Here is a 20,252-nt window from a genome sequence, read left to right on the forward strand (position 1 = left end):
CTCTCAAGATGGCAACTACTTTACCATCAGAACTATCAATCTGTGGAGCAGTCTTCTTTAAGAGCTGGTCAAAGTGGTAATCATTGAGTGTTTAAAAAATAGCTTAGATGCTTTTTAAAAGAAAATAAATGTTTATGTAAATTTCTTTCTGAACGTTTGGTCTAGTGGATCAACAAATGGGATGAGGGAAATATTAGCTCTTCTAGGGCTGTCTGGATCATTTATTGTGGTTGCGCATTTGCCTGTTTCCTTTGTCCTTTCCTATATCTCAATTTAACTTAAAGACATCTCTTTTTCAACCATATTAACTATGCAAATATGTATACAAGTATGATGCCCCCACATCATCTCCACACATAAGGATGATCTCCACAGCCCCGACAGAGTATTATGCCACCACAGTCCCCTCTGACCGACTAAGTAAAACTCACCTAGCCACATTTTCCGGATGAGCTGTTCCAGTCTGTGCAATGTGTTGACTGAGACTCTGTGCAGCAGGCAAAATCTAGAGAAAACATTGCACCTTCTGTGCTGATACTTTGATGAAGAAGGTATATATAGTGAAACAGAGCCTACATTCCACTAATGAATTCAACTGTATCTTAATCCTAATGATTTAGATATCATTGAAATTTAGAAGCCGGGAGAGGAGGGTGGTAGACTTATCACCGCATGCGCCCATACTCATACGCCCCTTAGCAGTCATGTGGTGTGCTGCTATTAGCTGTGCACCACTGGCAGCAGTAAAGATCACATAAGTGTAAGACGTGTACATCATAAGTTTATGTGCGTATCACCAATGCTGAAGACTGAGACCAATTATTTTTTCCCAAATTTGGAGCAAGGTACACATTACAAAAACGGGATTATTCAAAAACACCCATCACAGTGCTTAACAAGATTTAATGTACATTTATTCTTAACATGTGGAACATATAGTATAAAGATTTTATACTGAATAAATGATATTCATTAAGCCAGAGGAAAAGGAGGAATTTACAACAAGTTTTTTTCATTTTTCTTTTTTTTTTAACTACATTTTCTTGAAATACAAATATGTTAAGTATCATCACTGAAAAACCTCAAAATTGTGTTGCTTCATCCATTATGGTGTAATAACTTCCATCTGTATTATAATACCATAATCTAATTCAGTTGGCAGACAACTATTTCCACATAGTGACCATTAAGCAAAGTATTCAGCTGCTAACCTGAAATAGAGCATTAATTTAAACAGAAATTTGTACGTTACCCTCTTGGTTGGAAATATGGCCAGGAGAGAATTACTCATTTTTCAGTGCCATGAATAAAAAAAAAAAAAAAAAAAATTGAGAAGATGACCATAAAAATTTATCACTTTCACCACATCATGGGGAAATAGACAAATCATCATGTACCAAAATGAATGTTCAGGAGAACAGGAAAAAAAGGAAAAACATGAAGGCCTATACATCTCTTATATACATTACAGCCCCTGGGAAGAAAAATAAAAAATGTATAATGAAAACTCTAAAGGCTGTCGTCAGTGTAAAATATCAAACAAAAAAAAACTGATTTTATTGTGAGTGTGTGTGAGTGTGTGTGAGTGTATTACTCAACTCATTTCAATATAACTGTTCAGAAAATTTATTTTACTCGTATTTAATTTCTCCATAATAGTCTATTCTGCTCCTAGTCTAATGTTCTTGTTATTCAAAGGATAAAAACAGTATTTCCAAAATGTAGGCTCCTCATCTACATAGATTTATTTTTTTACTAACTGTCCTATTGCACACAGGTTTGATACATTTGTTTTTGTGTAACTCAAAGTGGGACAAATATTTTAAAAAAGAAAACATATTTCCGGCATATAATTGATACAATTTCATTTTACAATGCTTGCACAGTTTTAGAAATCAGTTCCCCAAGTATACAACCAACAGAAATATATAAAATAAAAAAAATAAAATAAAAAAAAAAAAGACCTCTGAATGAAACAATCACCAACTTTGGTTAAGACAAATAAAATAAAATTAATATACACAAACAGCAAATTTAATTTTTTGAGCTCTAACTATTTCTTTGAATTTCCAATTGGTAAATAAATGACTGAATATGTTGAGGAAATCTGTTTTTTTCCTTTTAACATTTTTATTTTTCTTCTTTCCAATCTTGATAAAAGAACACAAAAATAGCCAGTTATATGTGACTTCCTATTCTCCTTTCACACATGCTTGGCATCCCACTGGTGTCATAATTGTCCTATTTGAAAGAGTACATCACAGATGACAGAGGCAACCGCAGAGTTCAGTACAGCTGTAATAGAAATATCCAACAAACGACCTTCATGTACAAGGAACTCGGATCGGTTTTCCTCCACTTTGGCCATGGCTAATAAAGCCTTAGCTGCCCTGCACATCATGTCTATGCTAGGTGGCTCCAAATTGGGGGGCTGCATATGCATGAGGTTATGCTGACTCTGTTGATACTGGGCCATGGTTACTCCATCTTCCAAGAAGCTTATTAAGTTCCCAATACTTCCCTTCTGCACAGCTATGGCCCTTGCAACCAATGTATCCCCCTGAGCAAGGTTTGAAAGCAGTGCCACAGACATTTCTCGACACACAGGGATTTTACGATCCCCAACGTACCTAACAAGAGTCGCATAGAGTTTTTCTTGGCGACTAAATGGAGGAGTGGCCAATATGAGGTCCACATTATTGTCTTGTATACTGAGTTTACATAAGGATTCCAGCACAAGTCTCTGTGGGGAAAGAACAGAATTGGGCCCTACTGTTGGGAAGGGATCCTGTGCCTCTGCAGATGGACATACCATCCAGTGTAGCAAGCCATCTAAAATTGGCAAACAAATACTTTCTGTATAAACAGATAAGTCAAGCTGGCCAGAGATATTGGCTAATGTGACCAAAGTATTTTCCCTCAGAATTTCGAGGCAATCCCACCACCATTCATCTTTGCTACAGCTGGTTCCTTTATCTTCATCTTCTTTCTCATAAGTCTGTGGTGTTCGTTTTCTCTCTGGATGCTCATGGTGAAGGAGAACTAATTTCCCAAGAATCAATACCAAACCTGGATGTTTTGATAACTCTGCATCATTCCCAGGCACAAAGGACAAACTGCGGATTACATTTGACACACAAATGCAGCGTTTTGCCAAAGAGTCTTGCCACTGGGCTATTGTACACAAAGGAGAGTCATCTCTGTTTCTTGGTTCATCCTCAAGTAGTGTAATATTTCTATGAATTTTGGCTTGGTTGATCCCTAATGAATGTTTGTTGCTGTTCATTTGTAAGCAAGGGCTTGTTGAGTCTTCAGGCAGAGCACCTGGCCTTGCAGACAGGACATCATCAATGGTTGCAGTTATGTTTTTTTCTGTCTGATTCTCTTCATACTCCACTAACAAATTGACATCAAGATCCTTCTTTTTACTTGGTGAACCATTTGAGGGTTGTGATCTTTTATGTATGGGTACCTCCATTTTGCTTTCAAAGTGTGTCTGAATGTGTTCAGTTGTGTCACCTCCTCCAAGTTGCCAATGAAGTAAACCACTAATGAATTCCTGAACTCTCCCAAGTTGGTCTGATCGATCAATAACAAAAAGATCATTCTTCTTCACAACTTTGATTGGCAGCTTGTCAAACTTACTGGCTTGTTTTGGCCGAGAAGAAGGATCACTCAATGCTCCTGATTTGACAGAGAGATCCTCAGTTTTTAAAGGGTCTTTTTCAGCTACATCCTGATCCTGTTCATCATCATCGTCATCATCATCAGTAATCTCATCATCTTCCTCTTCAGAGCCCTCCTTATATTCCATAGCAGCTTCTTCTTCTTCTATATATGGAATATCTTCTAATCCATTTTCAAGGGCTTTTTTGACATTTTCACCAACTTCATATTCTTTCAGAATTCCAAATATATCAATGAGGCATTTCCGGAAGTATTCTACCAATAGTTCCAAGAATCCAGGTAGCTAATAAATGAAAAATAAATGATAGTGGGGTTAGGAAAATTATATTTCTATGATGATCACTTTCATTAACAACAAAATGTATCAATTTTAACAAAGTTAAAAAACCAAAGCTAAAAAAAGAAGTAAAAGCTAATAAAGTAGGCAAATATACATATAATACTCAAAATGCAAGACAAGGTTAAAGGGTTTTTCAGTTTTTGTAAAAATGTTTAAAAATAAAATATTGTTACTTTTACCCATGCTGCCAAGTTCTTTCATACCTTAAACTGTATTTTTTTTCATATAGTTCCTTTCAAACTGTAGCTCTGCTGGTTCACATCCTAATACACCAGGGACAAGGCATGTCACTAGTCTAGAAGGCTGCACCAAGTGTCCTTTCTCCTTAATTCCTAGTTTCTCATCCTTCTTTGCCTTGCAAAAAGGTACAAATAATGTATACTATACACTCTCAATTTATCCCACCTTTACAAATAAGTTAAATTATCAATTTTCGTCCTCTTCATTCGACATGGAAGTAAGGTCAAGCAGTTCAACTATACGTAAACCCATAGGAACTGTAGTGCAGAAAAATGGCAGCAAGGGCTCTGGGCTGATAAGCCAAAATTTGAAATATTTTGCTGTTAAAGAAGACAGTTTTTTTGTGAAAAGGGCATGAGAGCTGTTGAATATTGAGTGTCTGTAGGAATCAGTGAGGCATCATGGAAGTTCCTTGCAAGTTTTGGACTGCATTTCAGCAAATAGAATTGGGGAATTGGTAAAAATGAATGGTGTCCTCAGTGCTGAGAAACAAAGGCAGGTACTTTATCCATCATGCAATACCATCACAGAGGTGTCTAATTGGCTCCAATTTTTTTTCTGCAGCATGGCAATGGCCCCAAACATACAGTCAATGTCTCTAAAAAGAAGTATTGAATGTAAAAAAGAAAAAGGAGACCTGGCAGTGATGATATGTCCCCCACAGAGCCCTGATCTTATCAAATCTACCTGGGATTACATAAAAAGATAGAAAAGGATTTGCAAAAGTCTACATCCAAGCACCACTCCAGTATTTATTTTTTTATTTTACCGCTGGAGTGGGGCCATTAGACTAAAGTTCCCTACACTTCGTTTCAGACTTAAAAGTCCATGCCTGAAGTTCCCATATTTAAAAGGGAATGGATCGTCAGAAAAAAAATAAAAAATTCAATAACTGAAAATATGTAAAGTAATACCATTTTAATGTTTTGTTTAAATATTATTTTTTTTTAATTGAGCAAAATATAAAAAAAAAATTAAAGTTTAATATTTTCCACTGTTTCCACTGTTAAACACTAGGGGGAGCAGCTTCTGAAATCCTACAGAAATTCAACTGTATAAAAAGCTCACGTTACAGATGCAGTATAGTGGGCGGAGTCTGCTCTTCTGTGAGTGATGACATGCCTCCCCCCTCCCAATCTGAGTGTTTACAACAGATAACAGAGAATGACATGTAGGGACATAGTGCAGAGCCATTTTGTTGGTGACCAGAAATGTCTAAAGTGTTACCAAGGACAGCAGGAGTATCACCCAGGATAGGATTAGATACATGGCTCAGCAGACGGTATCACACAGGATAGGATTAGATGAACAGCCGTGCAGACAGTATCACACAGGAGAAGATTAGATACAGAGCCGTGCAGAGAGTATGAGCGGTAGCAGTGGCGGTACTCACATGCAGTGGCACACACACACACAGCAGCGGCGGGCAGAGCAGTGGCTGGGGAGAGCGGAGGGAGGGGGTGTCATCTGAGACGGTTATGGTGGGGGGGGCGGCGGTAGCAGTAGCGGGGGCAGAGCAGGGCTGGGGAGAGCAGAGGGATGGGGTGTCAGCGGAGACGGTAACGGGGGGAGGGGAGGCGGCCCGTACTCACATATCCTGGCAGTTGACAGGGGTACAGTGGAGCAAACAGCATACGCTGTGAGCTCCACAATGATGGCGCTGATCTCCTCCCTCTACTGTGATCTGGACAGCCCAGGGGGTACGTCCAGGTCACAGCAGATGCCCAAAGTAACGTAAAAGCTGGGGTCGGATCCCGACCACTGTTCTCTATGCTCAGGGGCTGCTGCCATAAAGGAGTAACTGTCGTTGCACACACAGCAAATCTAACAGGGCCCCCAGTGCCTCCAGTAAAATTAAATAAAAACTAAATAAGATGTAATTTTCATTTTGTATTGAAAATACTTTATTTTTAATACAAAAATAAAAAAATGCGATACATTCCCTTTAATGATTTAACAGGATGTCACAAGTACAGACCTGTCTTTTGGGGTAATTTAGTTGATATATAGAAAAAGACAAAAAAGAATTCTCACCGAAATCCTAACCGGGTACATACGAGTGTTGAACCGGAGACTGAACAAGGAGTTTATGTTTGTCGCTGACTGTGAGCCTCTTATGTCATGACATATACATACATACATACATACATACCTATTTTTATAATATCTATATATATATATACCGGGATTGGCACGTGCACCGTCGCAGCTACAGCCACAAAATTTTGCACACTCACACGACTGGACCCAGAGAGCGTCATAGGCTATGTTGTGAGGCGAAATTTTAACCCCGCGTGTTCCAATTTACCAATCAGGCTATGTGCGCACGAGTGCGCTCTGCACCGCACCTAAAAGGTGCGCTTCAGAGCGCAGCTGAAAAGCTCCGTTCTGAAGCGCATGGTGCTGGCAGAGAACGTGCGCTCTGCATGCTGCCTCTCCCTATAGACAGCATGCAAACCGCACGGAAGAAGTGACATGTCACTTCTTAGAACGCAGCGATTCGGGCAGCAGCCGAATCGCTGCGTTCTAATATGCCACGTGCGCACGACTCCTGCACAATCTCCATAGACTGTGCAGGGGACGCAGGACGCATGCAGTTACGCTGCGCTGCAGATCGCAGCGTAACTGCATGTAATACGCACACGTGCGCACATAGCCTCAATTTTGCCCCTATTTACATAATGGGGAAAGTGAACGAAAAGTGTATCCACACCGTCGCTTTCACAATCACGAAATTTTGCACAGACACCTCATGTGACCCAGGGAACATCGTAGACTATGTTTTGACAGGAAAATTTAACCCCGTGCTTTACAGTTACTCTCCAAAAAACATGCCTCCATTAAAGTAAATGGAGCCTGGAACTACAGGTTATTAGTAGGAGCTGTGATGGGTTGCTATAGGAACAAAAGACATTCATAGTTTAAAAAGCTTATATGTGAGGTAATAAGATGTCGGTGGGGAGACAGAGAGAGACAGGCAGGCCCTGGAAAGAGACAGGCAGGCCCTGGAAAGAGACAGGCAGGCCCTGGAAAGAGACAGGCAGGCCCTGGAAAGAGACAGGCAGGCCCTGGAAAGAGACAGGCAGGCCCTGGAAAGAGACAGGCAGGCCCTGGAAAGAGACAGGCAGGCCCTGGAAAGAGACAGGCAGGCCCTGGAAAGAGACAGGCAGGCCCTGGAAAGAGACAGGCAGGCCCTGGAAAGAGACAGGCAGGCCCTGGAAAGAGACAGGCAGGCCCTGGAAAGAGACAGGCAGGCCCTGGAAAGAGACAGGCAGGCCCTGGAAAGAGACAGGCAGGCCCTGGAAAGAGACAGGCAGGCCCTGGAAAGAGACAGGCAGGCCCTGGAAAGAGACAGGCAGGCCCTGGAAAGAGACAGGCAGGCCCTGGAAAGAGACAGGCAGGCCCTGGAAAGAGACAGGCAGGCCCTGGAAAGAGACAGGCAGGCCCTGGAAAGAGACAGGCAGGCCCTGGAAAGAGACAGGCAGGCCCTGGAAAGAGACAGGCAGGCCCTGGAAAGAGACAGGCAGGCCCTGGAAAGAGACAGGCAGGCCCTGGAAAGAGACAGGCAGGCCCTGGAAAGAGACAGGCAGGCCCTGGAAAGAGACAGGCAGGCCCTGGAAAGAGACAGGCAGGCCCTGGAAAGAGACAGGCAGGCCCTGGAAAGAGACAGGCAGGCCCTGGAAAGAGACAGGCAGGCCCTGGAAAGAGACAGGCAGGCCCTGGAAAGAGACAGGCAGGCCCTGGAAAGAGACAGGCAGGCCCTGGAAAGAGACAGGCAGGCCCTGGAAAGAGACAGGCAGGCCCTGGAAAGAGACAGGCAGGCCCTGGAAAGAGACAGGCAGGCCCTGGAAAGAGACAGGCAGGCCCTGGAAAGAGACAGGCAGGCCCTGGAAAGAGACAGGCAGGCCCTGGAAAGAGACAGGCAGGCCCTGGAAAGAGACAGGCAGGCCCTGGAAAGAGACAGGCAGGCCCTGGAAAGAGACAGGCAGGCCCTGGAAAGAGACAGGCAGGCCCTGGAAAGAGACAGGCAGGCCCTGGAAAGAGACAGGCAGGCCCTGGAAAGAGACAGGCAGGCCCTGGAAAGAGACCGGCAGGCCCTGGAAAGAGACAGGCAGGCCCTGGAAAGAGACCGGCAGGCCCTGGAAAGAGACAGGCAGGCCCTGGAAAGAGACAGGCAGGCCCTGGAAAGAGACCGGCAGGCCCTGGAAAGAGACCGGCAGGCCCTGGAAAGAGACCGGCAGGCCCTGGAAAGAGACCGGCAGGCCCTGGAAAGAGACCGGCAGGCCCTGGAAAGAGACCGGCAGGCCCTGGAAAGAGACCGGCAGGCCCTGGAAAGAGACCGGCAGGCCCTGGAAAGAGACCGGCAGGCCCTGGAAAGAGACCGGCAGGCCCTGGAAAGAGACCGGCAGGCCCTGGAAAGAGACCGGCAGGCCCTGGAAAGAGACCGGCAGGCCCTGGAAAGAGACCGGCAGGCCCTGGAAAGAGACCGGCAGGCCCTGGAAAGAGACCGGCAGGCCCTGGAAAGAGACCGGCAGGCCCTGGAAAGAGACCGGCAGGACCTGGAAAGAGACAGGCAGGCCCTGGAAAGAGACAGGCAGGCCCTGGAAAGAGACAGGCAGGCCCTGGAAAGAGACAGGCAGGCCCTGGAAAGAGACAGGCAGGGCACATTACTTGGCCAATTTAGTTAAATCTGTGTGGACTATCTGTGGTGTTGAAATATAATGTTGTGAAATGCTTCTATTAGCTTAGTTTTTGCCTTTTAATAATTACATTTCTATCTATTTGTTTTGTGGTGTTTGTGTGCAGAATAAATTTTTATTAATACATTCTATTTTGTTAACAGCAGTTATTAACCCGGGCGAAGCCTGGTAGTACAGCTAGTATATATATATATATGTTCAACTGAATTGCCTAAAAACATATGTCTGTTTACTTCTGACATCCTGTTATTTCGCTGATTATGGGGGCTTCAGCCATGAACTTTTAAGATTACGTTTTGTGGTGTGATTTAGGCTATGTGCGCATGCTGAGTTTTTGGTTCAGAATTTTTCTGCACCTTGTAGCCGAAAAACGCACAAAAAAATGCATGCATTTTTTTGGTGCACTTTTGTATCATGCGTTTTTATTAGTGAAGTGAATGGCTGGAAGGGATAAAACCACAGGAAAAAAATGCACCAACAATTGATATGCTGCAGATTATTTTCTGCACCAAATCTGCAAGGAAAAAATAAGCAACATGCGCACAGTACTTCAGAATTCTGATTGACTTTGCTGGCATAGCTGGCATAAAGATAGACATGTAGATTTGTGCCACAGTCTGCATGAAAAAAAAATGCACCATGCGTACATAACCTTAATGAATTTCTTTGGCTGGGGAGACTTTTTATGTTTATATACCAATGTTGTATACTTATATGTATGTATACATACATAGTCATGGCTGAAAGTGTTGACATGCTTGAAATTGTTCCAGAAAGTGAAGTAAAAACAACTTACAAGCCCTCATATAACTATGTCACACATAAAAATAAAAAGGTTATGTGACTCGGATGAATATGAGGAAAAAAATAAAGTGCAAAAAAAAACCTTGGCTATGGAAGCAAGAAGTGAAAAACAATAATATTGGATTTACATGCAAAAGACTAAAAATAGAATAAATAATTATAAAGTGTATATATGTGGTAGCTTCCTTATTTTATTATTTTTAGGTTTATTTGTTTTTACTATATATACACATACAGTATATAGAATAGTGTTATTGCGTATATATATGTGTCTAGTATATACAGTCATAACCAAAAGTGTTAGCACTAGAGTTAAACGTATCGAAACATTCGTGTTTGCGATACTCGTAAAGAGTACTTTGTGCTACTTGCGTATTTGTTCCGAATAGTGAGCACACTGCAAGTCAATGGGAAATGCGAGTCCCTTTCTGCTGGAATCCAGCAGAAAATTACTCGCATTTGCCAAACAGCAGAAAATACTCACATACCCCCTTGACTTGCATAGCAGTTGCTATTTGAAACGAATACAGTACTCGTTACGAGTATCGCGAACAGAAATATTTCGATACTTGCTCAACTCTAGTTAGCACCTTTGAAATTGTGTTTCTCCAAGAAAATCATTGTATTACAAGTTTTGTTATACACATATATTTCCTTTGTGTGTATTGGAAGAACACAAAAAAGCCCAGAGAATAAAAGACAAATTGGACATAATTTCACAAACTCCAAATGGGTTGGACAAAATTGTTGCCATCCTAAGCTTAATATTTGGTTGCACATGCTTTGGAATAAAGAAATGAAAGGAAAGAGGGACAAAGTATGCGGCGCGCGCAGCGCGCCGCGGCAAATTTTGACCACGCCCCTAGCCACACCCCTAGCCACACCCATTTGGCAGTAAGGGTCATTCAGCAGATGCCGTGGACTGTTCATTCATATTCATAGCAGTCAGAATTTTTTTTAGATTTCTGTGTCACTATATGACATGTTGCTTATTTGTGCCTATCAATCTGTGTTCACACCCTGCATAAATTCTGTTTCTTTTTGTTTCTGTCTGCACCAAACTACACAATAACAATCTTCTCTGTTTTTTCCATTTTTGCTGCATTTTTTCTGCCTTTTCTCCATTATTTAATGCGTTTTTGGTTCAGATGTGAATCTGCGTTTTTAAGTGTTTTTATTGTACAGAGAAGCTTTTTCCTGCATTTTTTTTTAAGCTCCACATAGAAACCTCCAGAGAACCCCCCCCCCCCCCCCCGAAAAACGCAGAATTCAGGAGCGTCTTTTCATGGAACCACATACACTTTACTTAGACAATTAAACACAGCAGAATAAATGTGCAAAAAAACAGCAGAAAAATATGCAGCATTTACACTACATGTGAATATGGACTAATTGTCCAAGCAAAGTGGATGAGACGTCCTGAAATCTCCGCTCCTGGTGCGTGGAAAGACGCCGCTGAACGGTGCGGATTTGGTGTTTCTTTCTTTATAATCTTCAGGATTCACATCAGCAACAAACATGTATCAAATAAGGGGGACAATGTATAAAAAATACCGCAAACACGCAAGAATCAGAGGAGATTGTTATTGCGCTCGTGGTGCGGACAGCGGCAGAAAAAATGCAGCATTTACACTACATGTGAATATGGACTTATTGTCCAAGCAAAGTGGATGAGACGTGCTGAAATCTCCGCCCCTGGTGCGTGGAAAGACGCCGCTGAACTGTGCGGATTTGGTGTTTCCTTCTTTATAAGCTTCAGGATTCACATCAGCAACACACATGTATCAAATAAGGGGGACAATGTATAAAAAATACCGCAAACACGCAATAATCAGAGAACATTGTTATTGCACTCGTGGTGCGGACACCTGCAGAAAAAATGCAGAATTTACGCTATGTGTGAACACGGCCTCAGTGATCCATTTTTATTACATTTTTTATGGGTTTTCATAAAGAAAAATAATAAATTGAGCCTTTTTTTCCCGCCATTTACCGATCCCCATAAATAATCTGATCGCTGTGTTGTTCAGGTCATTACGATTACAGGGACACCAAATATGTCCATGTTATTTGCTGATTTGTGATGTTTATTATTTTATAAAAAAGTGCAATAAAATTACATTGTTCTATTTTTTTTATTATTTTTAGTAACTTTATTAGAAGAAAAAAAATCCTCTTTTCCTCTCCCTCTAGAATACAGGACATAGAGATGCTGCTCTGTACAATGGAGCTGTGTCCTGTGTAATCTGCTATGTAAGAGGCTGCATTGTAGGTTCATTTATGTGAAATCCTCCCTCTGACATCATCACTCCTAGTGGCTCAACAGCTAGAGCAGCTAGGAAAGCCAGGAGGCTGCTGGACACAAGTTTTGAACGTTGCTGGTTTGAATCCAAGGTGGTGAAGATAAAAAAAAAAATTGTATTTGTATTTTTTTCCTCATTTCTTTATAGTAGTTTTATGGGAACAAATGAATCTGACTCTTTCACCAACATTGAGATACAGTATTTATCTATCTATCTCTATCCCTCTATGATTCTATCTCTCTATCTATGATTCTATCTATCTATGAATCTATCTCTATCTATTATCTGTCGTGTATCTATATATCCCTCTATCATCCATCCCTCTATCATCCATCCATCCCACTATCATCCATCCCTCCCTCTATCCCTCCCTCTATCTCTCCATTCATCTCTCCATTCATCTCTCCATTCATCTCTCCATTCATCTCTCCATTCATCCCTCCATTCATCCCTCCATTCATCCCTCCATTCATCCCTCCATTCATCCCTCCATTCATCCCTCCATTCATCCCTCCATTCATCCCTCCATTCATCCCTCCATTCATCCCTCCATTCATCCCTCCATTCATCCCTCCATTCATCGCTCTATCCCTCCCTCTATCCCTCCATTCATCCACCTATCCCTCCATTCATCCCTCCATTCATCGCTCTATCCCTCCCTCTATCCCTCCATTCATCCCTCCATTCATCCACCTATCCCTCCATTCATCCCTCTATCATCCATCCATCCCTCCCTCTATCCCTCCATTCATCCCTCCCTCTATCCCTCCATTCATCCCTCTATCATCCATCCATCCCTCCCTCTATTCCTCCCTCTATCCCTCCATTCATCCCTCCATCCATCCCTCTATCCCTCCATTCATCCCTCTATCATCCATGCATCCATCCCTCCCCTCTATCCCTCCATTCATCCCTCTATCATCCATCCATCCCTCTATCCCTCCTTTCATCCCTCTATCCCTCCATTCATCCCTCCTTCTATCCCTCCATTCATCCCTCTATCATCCATCCATCCCTCCCTCTATCCCTCCATTCATCCCTCTATCATCCATCCATCCCTCCCTCTATCCCTCCTTTCATCCCTCTATCCCTCCATTCATCCCTCTATCATCCATCCATCCCTCCTTCTATCCCTCCATTCATCCCTCTATCATCCATCCATCCCTCTATCCCTCCTTTCATCCCTCTATCCCTCCATTCATCCCTCCTTCTATCCCTCCATTCATCCCTCTATCATCCATCCATCCCTCTATCCCTCCATTCATCCCTCTCTCATCCATCCATCCCTCCCTCTATCCCTCTTTTCATCCCTCTATCATCCATCCATCCCTCCCTCTATCCCTCCATTCATCCCTCTATCATCCATCCATCCCTGCCTCTATCCCTCCATTCATCCCTCCCTCTATCCCTCCATTCATCCCTCTATCATCCATCCCTCCCTCTATCCCTCCATTCATCCATCCATCCATCCCTCTATCCCTCCATTCATCCCTCTATCATCCATGCATCCATCCCTCCCTCTATCCCTCCATTCATCCCTCTATCATCCATCCATCCCTCTATCCCTCCTTTCATCCCTCTATCCCTCCATTCATCCCTCCTTCTATCCCTCCATTCATCCCTCTATCATCCATCCATCCCTCTATCCCTCCATTCATCCCTCCATTCATCCCTCTATCATCCATCCATCCCTGCCTCTATCCCTCCATTCATCCCTCCCTCCATCCCTCTATCATCCATCCATCCCTGCCTCTATCCCTCCATTCATCCCTCCCTCTATCCCTCCATTCATCCCTCTATCATCCATCCATCCCTCTATCCCTCCTTTCATCCCTCTATCCCTCCATTCATCCCTCCTTCTATCCCTCCATTCATCCCTCTATCATCCATCCATCCCTCTATCCCTCCATTCATCCCTCTATCATCCATCCCTCCCTCTATCCCTCCATTCATCCCTCCCTCTATCTCTCCATTCATCCCTCTATCATCCATCCATCCCTCCCTCTATCCCTCCATTCATCCCGCCCTCTATCCCTCCATTCATCCCTCTATCATCCATCCATCCCTCTATCCCTCCTTTCATCCCTCTATCCCTCCATTCATCCCTCCTTCTATCCCTCCATTCATCCCTCTATCATCCATCCATCCCTCTATCCCTCCATTCATCCCTCTATCATCCATCCCTCCCTCTATCCCTCCATTCATCCCTCCCTCTATCTCTCCATTCATCCCTCTATCATCCATCCATCCCTCCCTCTATCCCTCCATCCATCCCTCCATTCATCCCTCTATCATCCATCCATCCATCCCTCTATCCCTCCATTCATCCCTCTATCATCCATGCATCCATCCCTCCCTCTATCCCTCCCTCCATTCAACCCTCTATCATCCATCCCTCACTCTATCCCTCCTTTCATCCCTCTATCCCTCCATTCATCCCTCCTTCTATCCCTCCATTCATCCCTCCATTCATCCATCCATCCCTCCCTCCTTTCATCCCTCTATCCCTCCATTCATCCCTCTATCATCCATCCATCCCTCCCTCTATCCCTCCTTTCATCCCTCTATCATCCATCCATCCATCCCTCTATCCCTCCATTCATCCATCCCTCCATCCATCTTTGCAGCTGAATAACCTGCTTCTGGTGTCTCACCTGCAGTATAGAGGTCAAGATAACAAAATCTTCCTATTGCTTTCAATAGAGGCAGTAGCTCAGTGGTTAGAGCTGCTGCCTTTGAAACAATGAACTCACAGTTCCACGAGTTCGAGTCCCGGCCGCCCTGAAAATCCAGAGCCGATGATAATTTAATTTAATTTATTCACTTCACTGAGGGGAGGAGCCGGGACATCAGCTGTGAGCCGCGGGAGTGCGGGACAGCCCTGATAAATCGTGCAAGTCCCGCAGAATCCGGGACGGTTGGGAGGTATGTATATGTGTATACAAACTTATACATACATCCCAGTCCGGGTTATGCAGGTGGCTCATGGCCACAGTTCTCATTTAAAAGCTCCTTGCAAAGGCCTGGGTGGGGCAGAGTTGCTTTGTAAGCTGCAGAGCAAGAAGCTGAGAGGAGTTCAGACCCGTGTGGTGTGATAACAGGTCTGTGGGCCCCCTGAAAAGCAGTACGGGGTACAGTAAGACCGCCTTCTACGGCAGCGGGTACCTGTGTGACGTGGTAACCTATGGACTGTATATAGCCTGGCTGTATCCTGGAGGACATATATCCTGTGCAGCAGCGGTAAATAAACTTATGTTGGTTGGACTTTTGGGGTCACTGCCTCTTTGTCGTCCTGGGGGACCCCCACCCCGCTACATTATGGTGGAGAATGCGGGCATAGAGGCTTGAGGCATACCCCACCGCTGCATGTCAATAATCAAGCCTGCTACGCTACGGTATAAACCCGCTGACAACATGGAGGAGCTTCTGCGGCAGCTGGTACTCACTCAGCAGAAACAACAGGAGCAACTGGGTCTGTTCCAGCAGCAACACCAGGAATCCCAGCGGCAGCATCAGGAGACCCAGCGGTAGCACCAGGAATTCCAGCGGCAGCATCAGGAGACCCAGCGACAACAACAAGAGACGAATACATTGCTACGGCAGCAGATTGCGGCCCTGCGTGAGACACCGCCAGCAACTGCCTCTGACCGACGGGTACCCCGGGACAGGGTTCGCTCTGCCCTGCGTAAGCTAAGCCCGGAGGATGACGTGGAGGTCTTCCTTACGGTTTTCGAGCGCACAGCGGAGCGGGAAAAACTTCCGCCAGACCAGTGGGCGGAAGTGGTGACTCCGTTCCTGATAGGGGACGCCCAGAAAGCCTGCTTTGACCTCAGCCGGGAGGATGCCCTGGACTACGAGAAACTGAAAGGTGAGATCCTTGCCCGTCTGGGGGTCAATACCTACATGAGGGCTCAGCGGGTATTTTCCTGGACCCTTGTGGAGACCTGTCCTGCCAGGTCTCAGGCATATGACCTACTTCAATTGGTGAAAAAGTGGTTACAGCCGGAGATGTTGTCTCCAGCCCAGATGGTGGAAAGGGTGGTGGTCAACCGGTTGGTGCGGACTCTGCCAGTCGCTATACAACGCTGAGTGGGGCAAGGGGACCCGGGTAACCTGGATCAGGTGGTGAGTCTAGTTGAGCGATATACCGCCACCCAGGACTTTATACGAGACTCTGCCCCAGGGCGTCAGGCCCGGCGGCCACAGGACACTGGCCGAGAGACACGTACGGCGCAGGTGAACAACAAAAACCAAACCCATACTGAGGGGGTAACCCGCACTGAGAGTGGCAAAAGACTAGTCCCCCCAAGAATGGTAACAAAAACTGGTGGGGCCACCGCTATGAAGTGCTGGAGATGTCAAGGGCCCGGCCATATCGCCGCTTATTGCCCTTTGATTACGGAGGCCATGGATTGTGGGTACACACGCCGAATGTCTATGTATGCTAATACGGTGTATACGGCACGCCCTCTTCTTGAACCTCATCTCTGTCATGTGTATATAAATGGACATCGGGCAGAGGCCCTGTTGAACTCGGGCAGTATAGTGACCCTTGTACATGGGTCGCTGGTATCGGGGTTGGAGTCCACGAAGAGGGAGGTTGGGATTGTATGTATACATGGTGAGCTCCGCAAATATCCAACAGCAGAGGTATGCCTCTCCACTCCGTGCGGAGACCTGACGCATGTGGTAGGAGTGGTGAAAACTCTACCATACGGGGGTAGTGCTGGGAAGGGATTTTCCGTTGTTCTTGTGCTTGTGGGAGGGAAATGGCATGTCTTCCCAAGCAAGAATGGGTTCGGGTGCAGAGCCCGATGATCCAGAGGCGGGAATACCTGCTGTAGGAATCACCGACCTTGGGACAGGGGGAGAACCTGATCGGGGTCCCCTAGAAGTATTGGCGGGAGACAGCGAAGAGACTGTAGCGATCCCGGAGCTGGACACGTCCCGGGAGGTCTTCGGGACGGCACAGCTGAGGGATCCTACCCTCTCCCAGGCGTGGGGTAACATAAAAGAGGTGAATGGGGTGGCCCAACAACTAGGGGCAGAAGTTGTCTTTCCCCGTATGGCGGTTTATAATGATTTACTCTACCAAATAGACAAAATCAGGGAAGAGATAGTAGAACAACTGGTAGTGCCCCAATCCCACCGTCGGGCAGTGCTTAACATGGCTCACTCACACCCCCTGGGGGGGCACTTAGGGGTTACCAAGACACAAGAGCGCATTTTACAGAGGTTCTTTTGGCCGGGAGTGTACGCTTAAGTATGGAAATTCTGTGAATCTTGCCCGGACTGCCAGCTGACCTCGCCCATTGCAAGTTTCCGGAGTCCATTGGTGCCTCTCCCTATTATAGAGGAACCTTTTGAACGAATTGCAATGGATCTGGTAGGACCCCTGGTAAAATCCGCGCGCGGTCACCAACACATTTCGGTGGTTGTAGATTACGCCACCCGCTATCCACAGGCCATTCCGCTGCGCCATACCTCTGGTAAGCTTATTGCCCGGGAGTTGTTTTCCATGTTTTGTCGTCTTGGGCTACCAAATGAGATCCTTACTGACCAGGGGACCCCGTTTATGTCCAAGGTGACAAAGGAATTATGTAAATTGTTGAAAATAAAGCACCTGCGCACATCGGTGTATCATCCGCAAACCGATGGGCTGGTCGAGCGGTGTAACAAAACCCTTAAGTCCATGCTTAAAAAGGTGGTTGCCAAGGACGGGAGGGATTGGGACATGCTGTTGCCCTATCTTATGTTTGCATTCCGAGAAGTACCGCAGGCGTCCACGGGGTTTTCACCATTCGAGTTGCTTTATCGCAGACACCCTAGGGGCTTGCTGGACGTAGCCAAGGAGACATGGGAACAGGAGTCCACCCCATATAAAAGTGTGATTGAACATGTGGCTCAAATGCAAGACCGCATCACAGTGGTTTTGCCTATCGTAAAAGAACATTTAACAAGGGCACAAGGGGCACAAAGGCGCACTTATAACACACGGGCCACCATCAGATCCTTTAATGTAGGGGATCGGGTCTTGGTTTTGGTGCCCACGGCCGAGAGTAAATTGTTGGCCAAATGGCAGGGGCCATATGAGGTACGGGAAAAGGTGGGGGAGGTGAACTACCGAGTACACCAGCCGGGAAAGAGGAAGCCGGAACAATTGTATCATGTTAACTTGCTTAAAGCCTGGAAAGACCGGGACTGTATGGTTACGGGAATAACACCGGTGGGGCCCTGTGGGGATCCGGTAGTGCCGCCCATCCTGGGAACCGAAGGGGGGGTACACCTAGGCGACACGCTCACTAAACCGCAGCGTCGTGAAGTTCGGAAGTTAGTACTGCAGAACTCGGATGCGTTTTCCGAGTTACCTGGCCGTACTTCGGTTATCCAACATGATATTGTCACCGAGCCTCGGGTAAAGGTGCGTATGAAACCATACCGGGTGCCCGAGGCCCGGAGACAAGCCATTGCAGCAGAGGTGAAACAGATGCTTACCCTAGGGGTAATCAAGGAATCAAAGAGTGACTGGGCTAGTCCCATTGTGCTAATTCCAAAACCCGATGGGTCGCTACGTTTCTGCAATGATTTTAGGCGATTGAATGAGGTTTCCAAGTTTGACCTGTACCCTATGCCCCGGGTGGACGAACTTATTGAACGGTTGGGAAAAGCTCAATATTTCACGACGCTGGACCTTACCAAAGGCTATTGGCAGGTGCCACTGACAAAGTCAGCCAAGGAAAAAACAGCCTTTATCACACCAGATGGGCTCTACCACTATGTTGTCTTGCCTTTTGGGTTACATGGAGCCCCGGCTACGTTCCAAAGACTGATGGACATAGTGTTGGAACCCCATCAGAGGTACGCTTCCGCCTATTTAGATGACATCATATTCAGTACCAATTGGCAGACCCACTTGTCCCAGGTTCAGGCCGTCGTTAACTCCCTGCGGGCGGCAGGATTGACCGCCAACCCAAAAAAAATGTGCAAATCGGTCAGGAGGAAGCCCGCTATTTGGGGTACGTGATTGGCCGCGGGGTGATCAAACCTCAAATAAATAAAATAGAGGCCATCCAAAAGTGGCCCAGACCAGTGTCCACTAAACAGGTGAGAGCGTTCCTCGGCATTGTCGGGTATTACCGGCGGTTTATACCGGACTTTGCTGGAAGAACGGCGGCTTTGACCGATCTGTTGAAGGGTAAAAAGGCGGCCATGGTACGCTGGACCCCTCAGGCTGAGGAAGCGTTTCAGTCCATGAAGACTGCCTTGTGTGGACAACCGGTCCTCATTAGCCCCGATTTCGGTAACACCTTCCTTGTGCAAACGGATGCCTCCGAGGTGGGTCTGGGTGCCGTACTCTCGCAAGAGGTGAACGGAACTGAGCATCCAGTTACCTACTTGAGCCGGAAACTTACCCCGGCGGAGAAAAATTATAGCGTAGTGGAGAAGGAGTGCTTGGCTATTAAATGGGCCTTGGAGTTCCTGCGCTATTATTTGCTCGGGCGACAGTTTCGGTTGGTGACGGACCACGCGCCCCTCGTCTGGATGAGAAATGCGAAGGAACGGAATGCCCGGGTCACCCGCTGGTTCCTGTCCCTTCAGAATTTCAGTTTTACGGTGGAACATTGGGCTGGTTCGTCCCAGGGCAATGCCGATGGCCTGTCTCGGGCGGCCTGTTTGGGAGCGTCCGTTCATCCCCTCGGGTTTGAACGGAGGGGGGGTATGTGAGATAGTGGGGCCATTGATATGTGACGGACGGTATGTATCTCCCAGAATGCGTACAGAAACATATTAGAGCCCTACATAGTGGTCAGTCCGCTATCTCCAGTCCGGGTTGTGCAGGTGGCTCATGGCCACAGTTCTCATTTAAAAGCTCCTTGCAAAGGCCTGGGTGGGGCAGAGTTGCTTTGTAAGCTGCAGAGCAAGAAGCTGAGAGGAGTTCAGACCCGTGTGGTGTGATAACACAGGTCTGTGGGCCCCCTGAAAAGCAGTACGGGGTACAGTAAGACCGTCTTCTACGGCAGAGGGTACCTGTGTGACGTGGTAACCTATGGACTGTATATAGCCTGGCTGTATCCTGGAGGACATATATCCTGTGCAGCAGCGGTAAATAAACTTATGTTGGTTGGACTTTTGGGGTCACTGCCTCTGTCGTCCTGGGGGACCCTCACCCCGCTACAA

The 20,252-nt window shown here is 46.0% G+C and overlaps 1 protein-coding gene across 8 annotated transcripts in view; it reads right to left on the reverse strand.

Moving 5' to 3' along the window:
* Positions 1-892: 892 nt before the first annotated feature.
* Positions 893-20,252, reverse strand: part of ARID1B (AT-rich interaction domain 1B) — a 572,492-nt gene continuing 553,132 nt past the window's right edge. For all 8 annotated transcript variants that reach the window (XM_075339668.1, XM_075339666.1, XM_075339669.1 and 5 more), the window contains one exon: positions 893-3,970. In XM_075339668.1, the coding sequence (XP_075195783.1) occupies positions 2,231-3,970 (1,740 nt within the window). In that variant the 3' untranslated portion in view covers positions 893-2,230. The remainder of the gene's footprint in view (positions 3,971-20,252) is intronic.

Source organism: Anomaloglossus baeobatrachus, chromosome 3 (genome assembly GCF_048569485.1).
Source record: "Anomaloglossus baeobatrachus isolate aAnoBae1 chromosome 3, aAnoBae1.hap1, whole genome shotgun sequence".
NCBI classification, from domain to species: Eukaryota; Metazoa; Chordata; class Amphibia; order Anura; family Aromobatidae; genus Anomaloglossus; species Anomaloglossus baeobatrachus.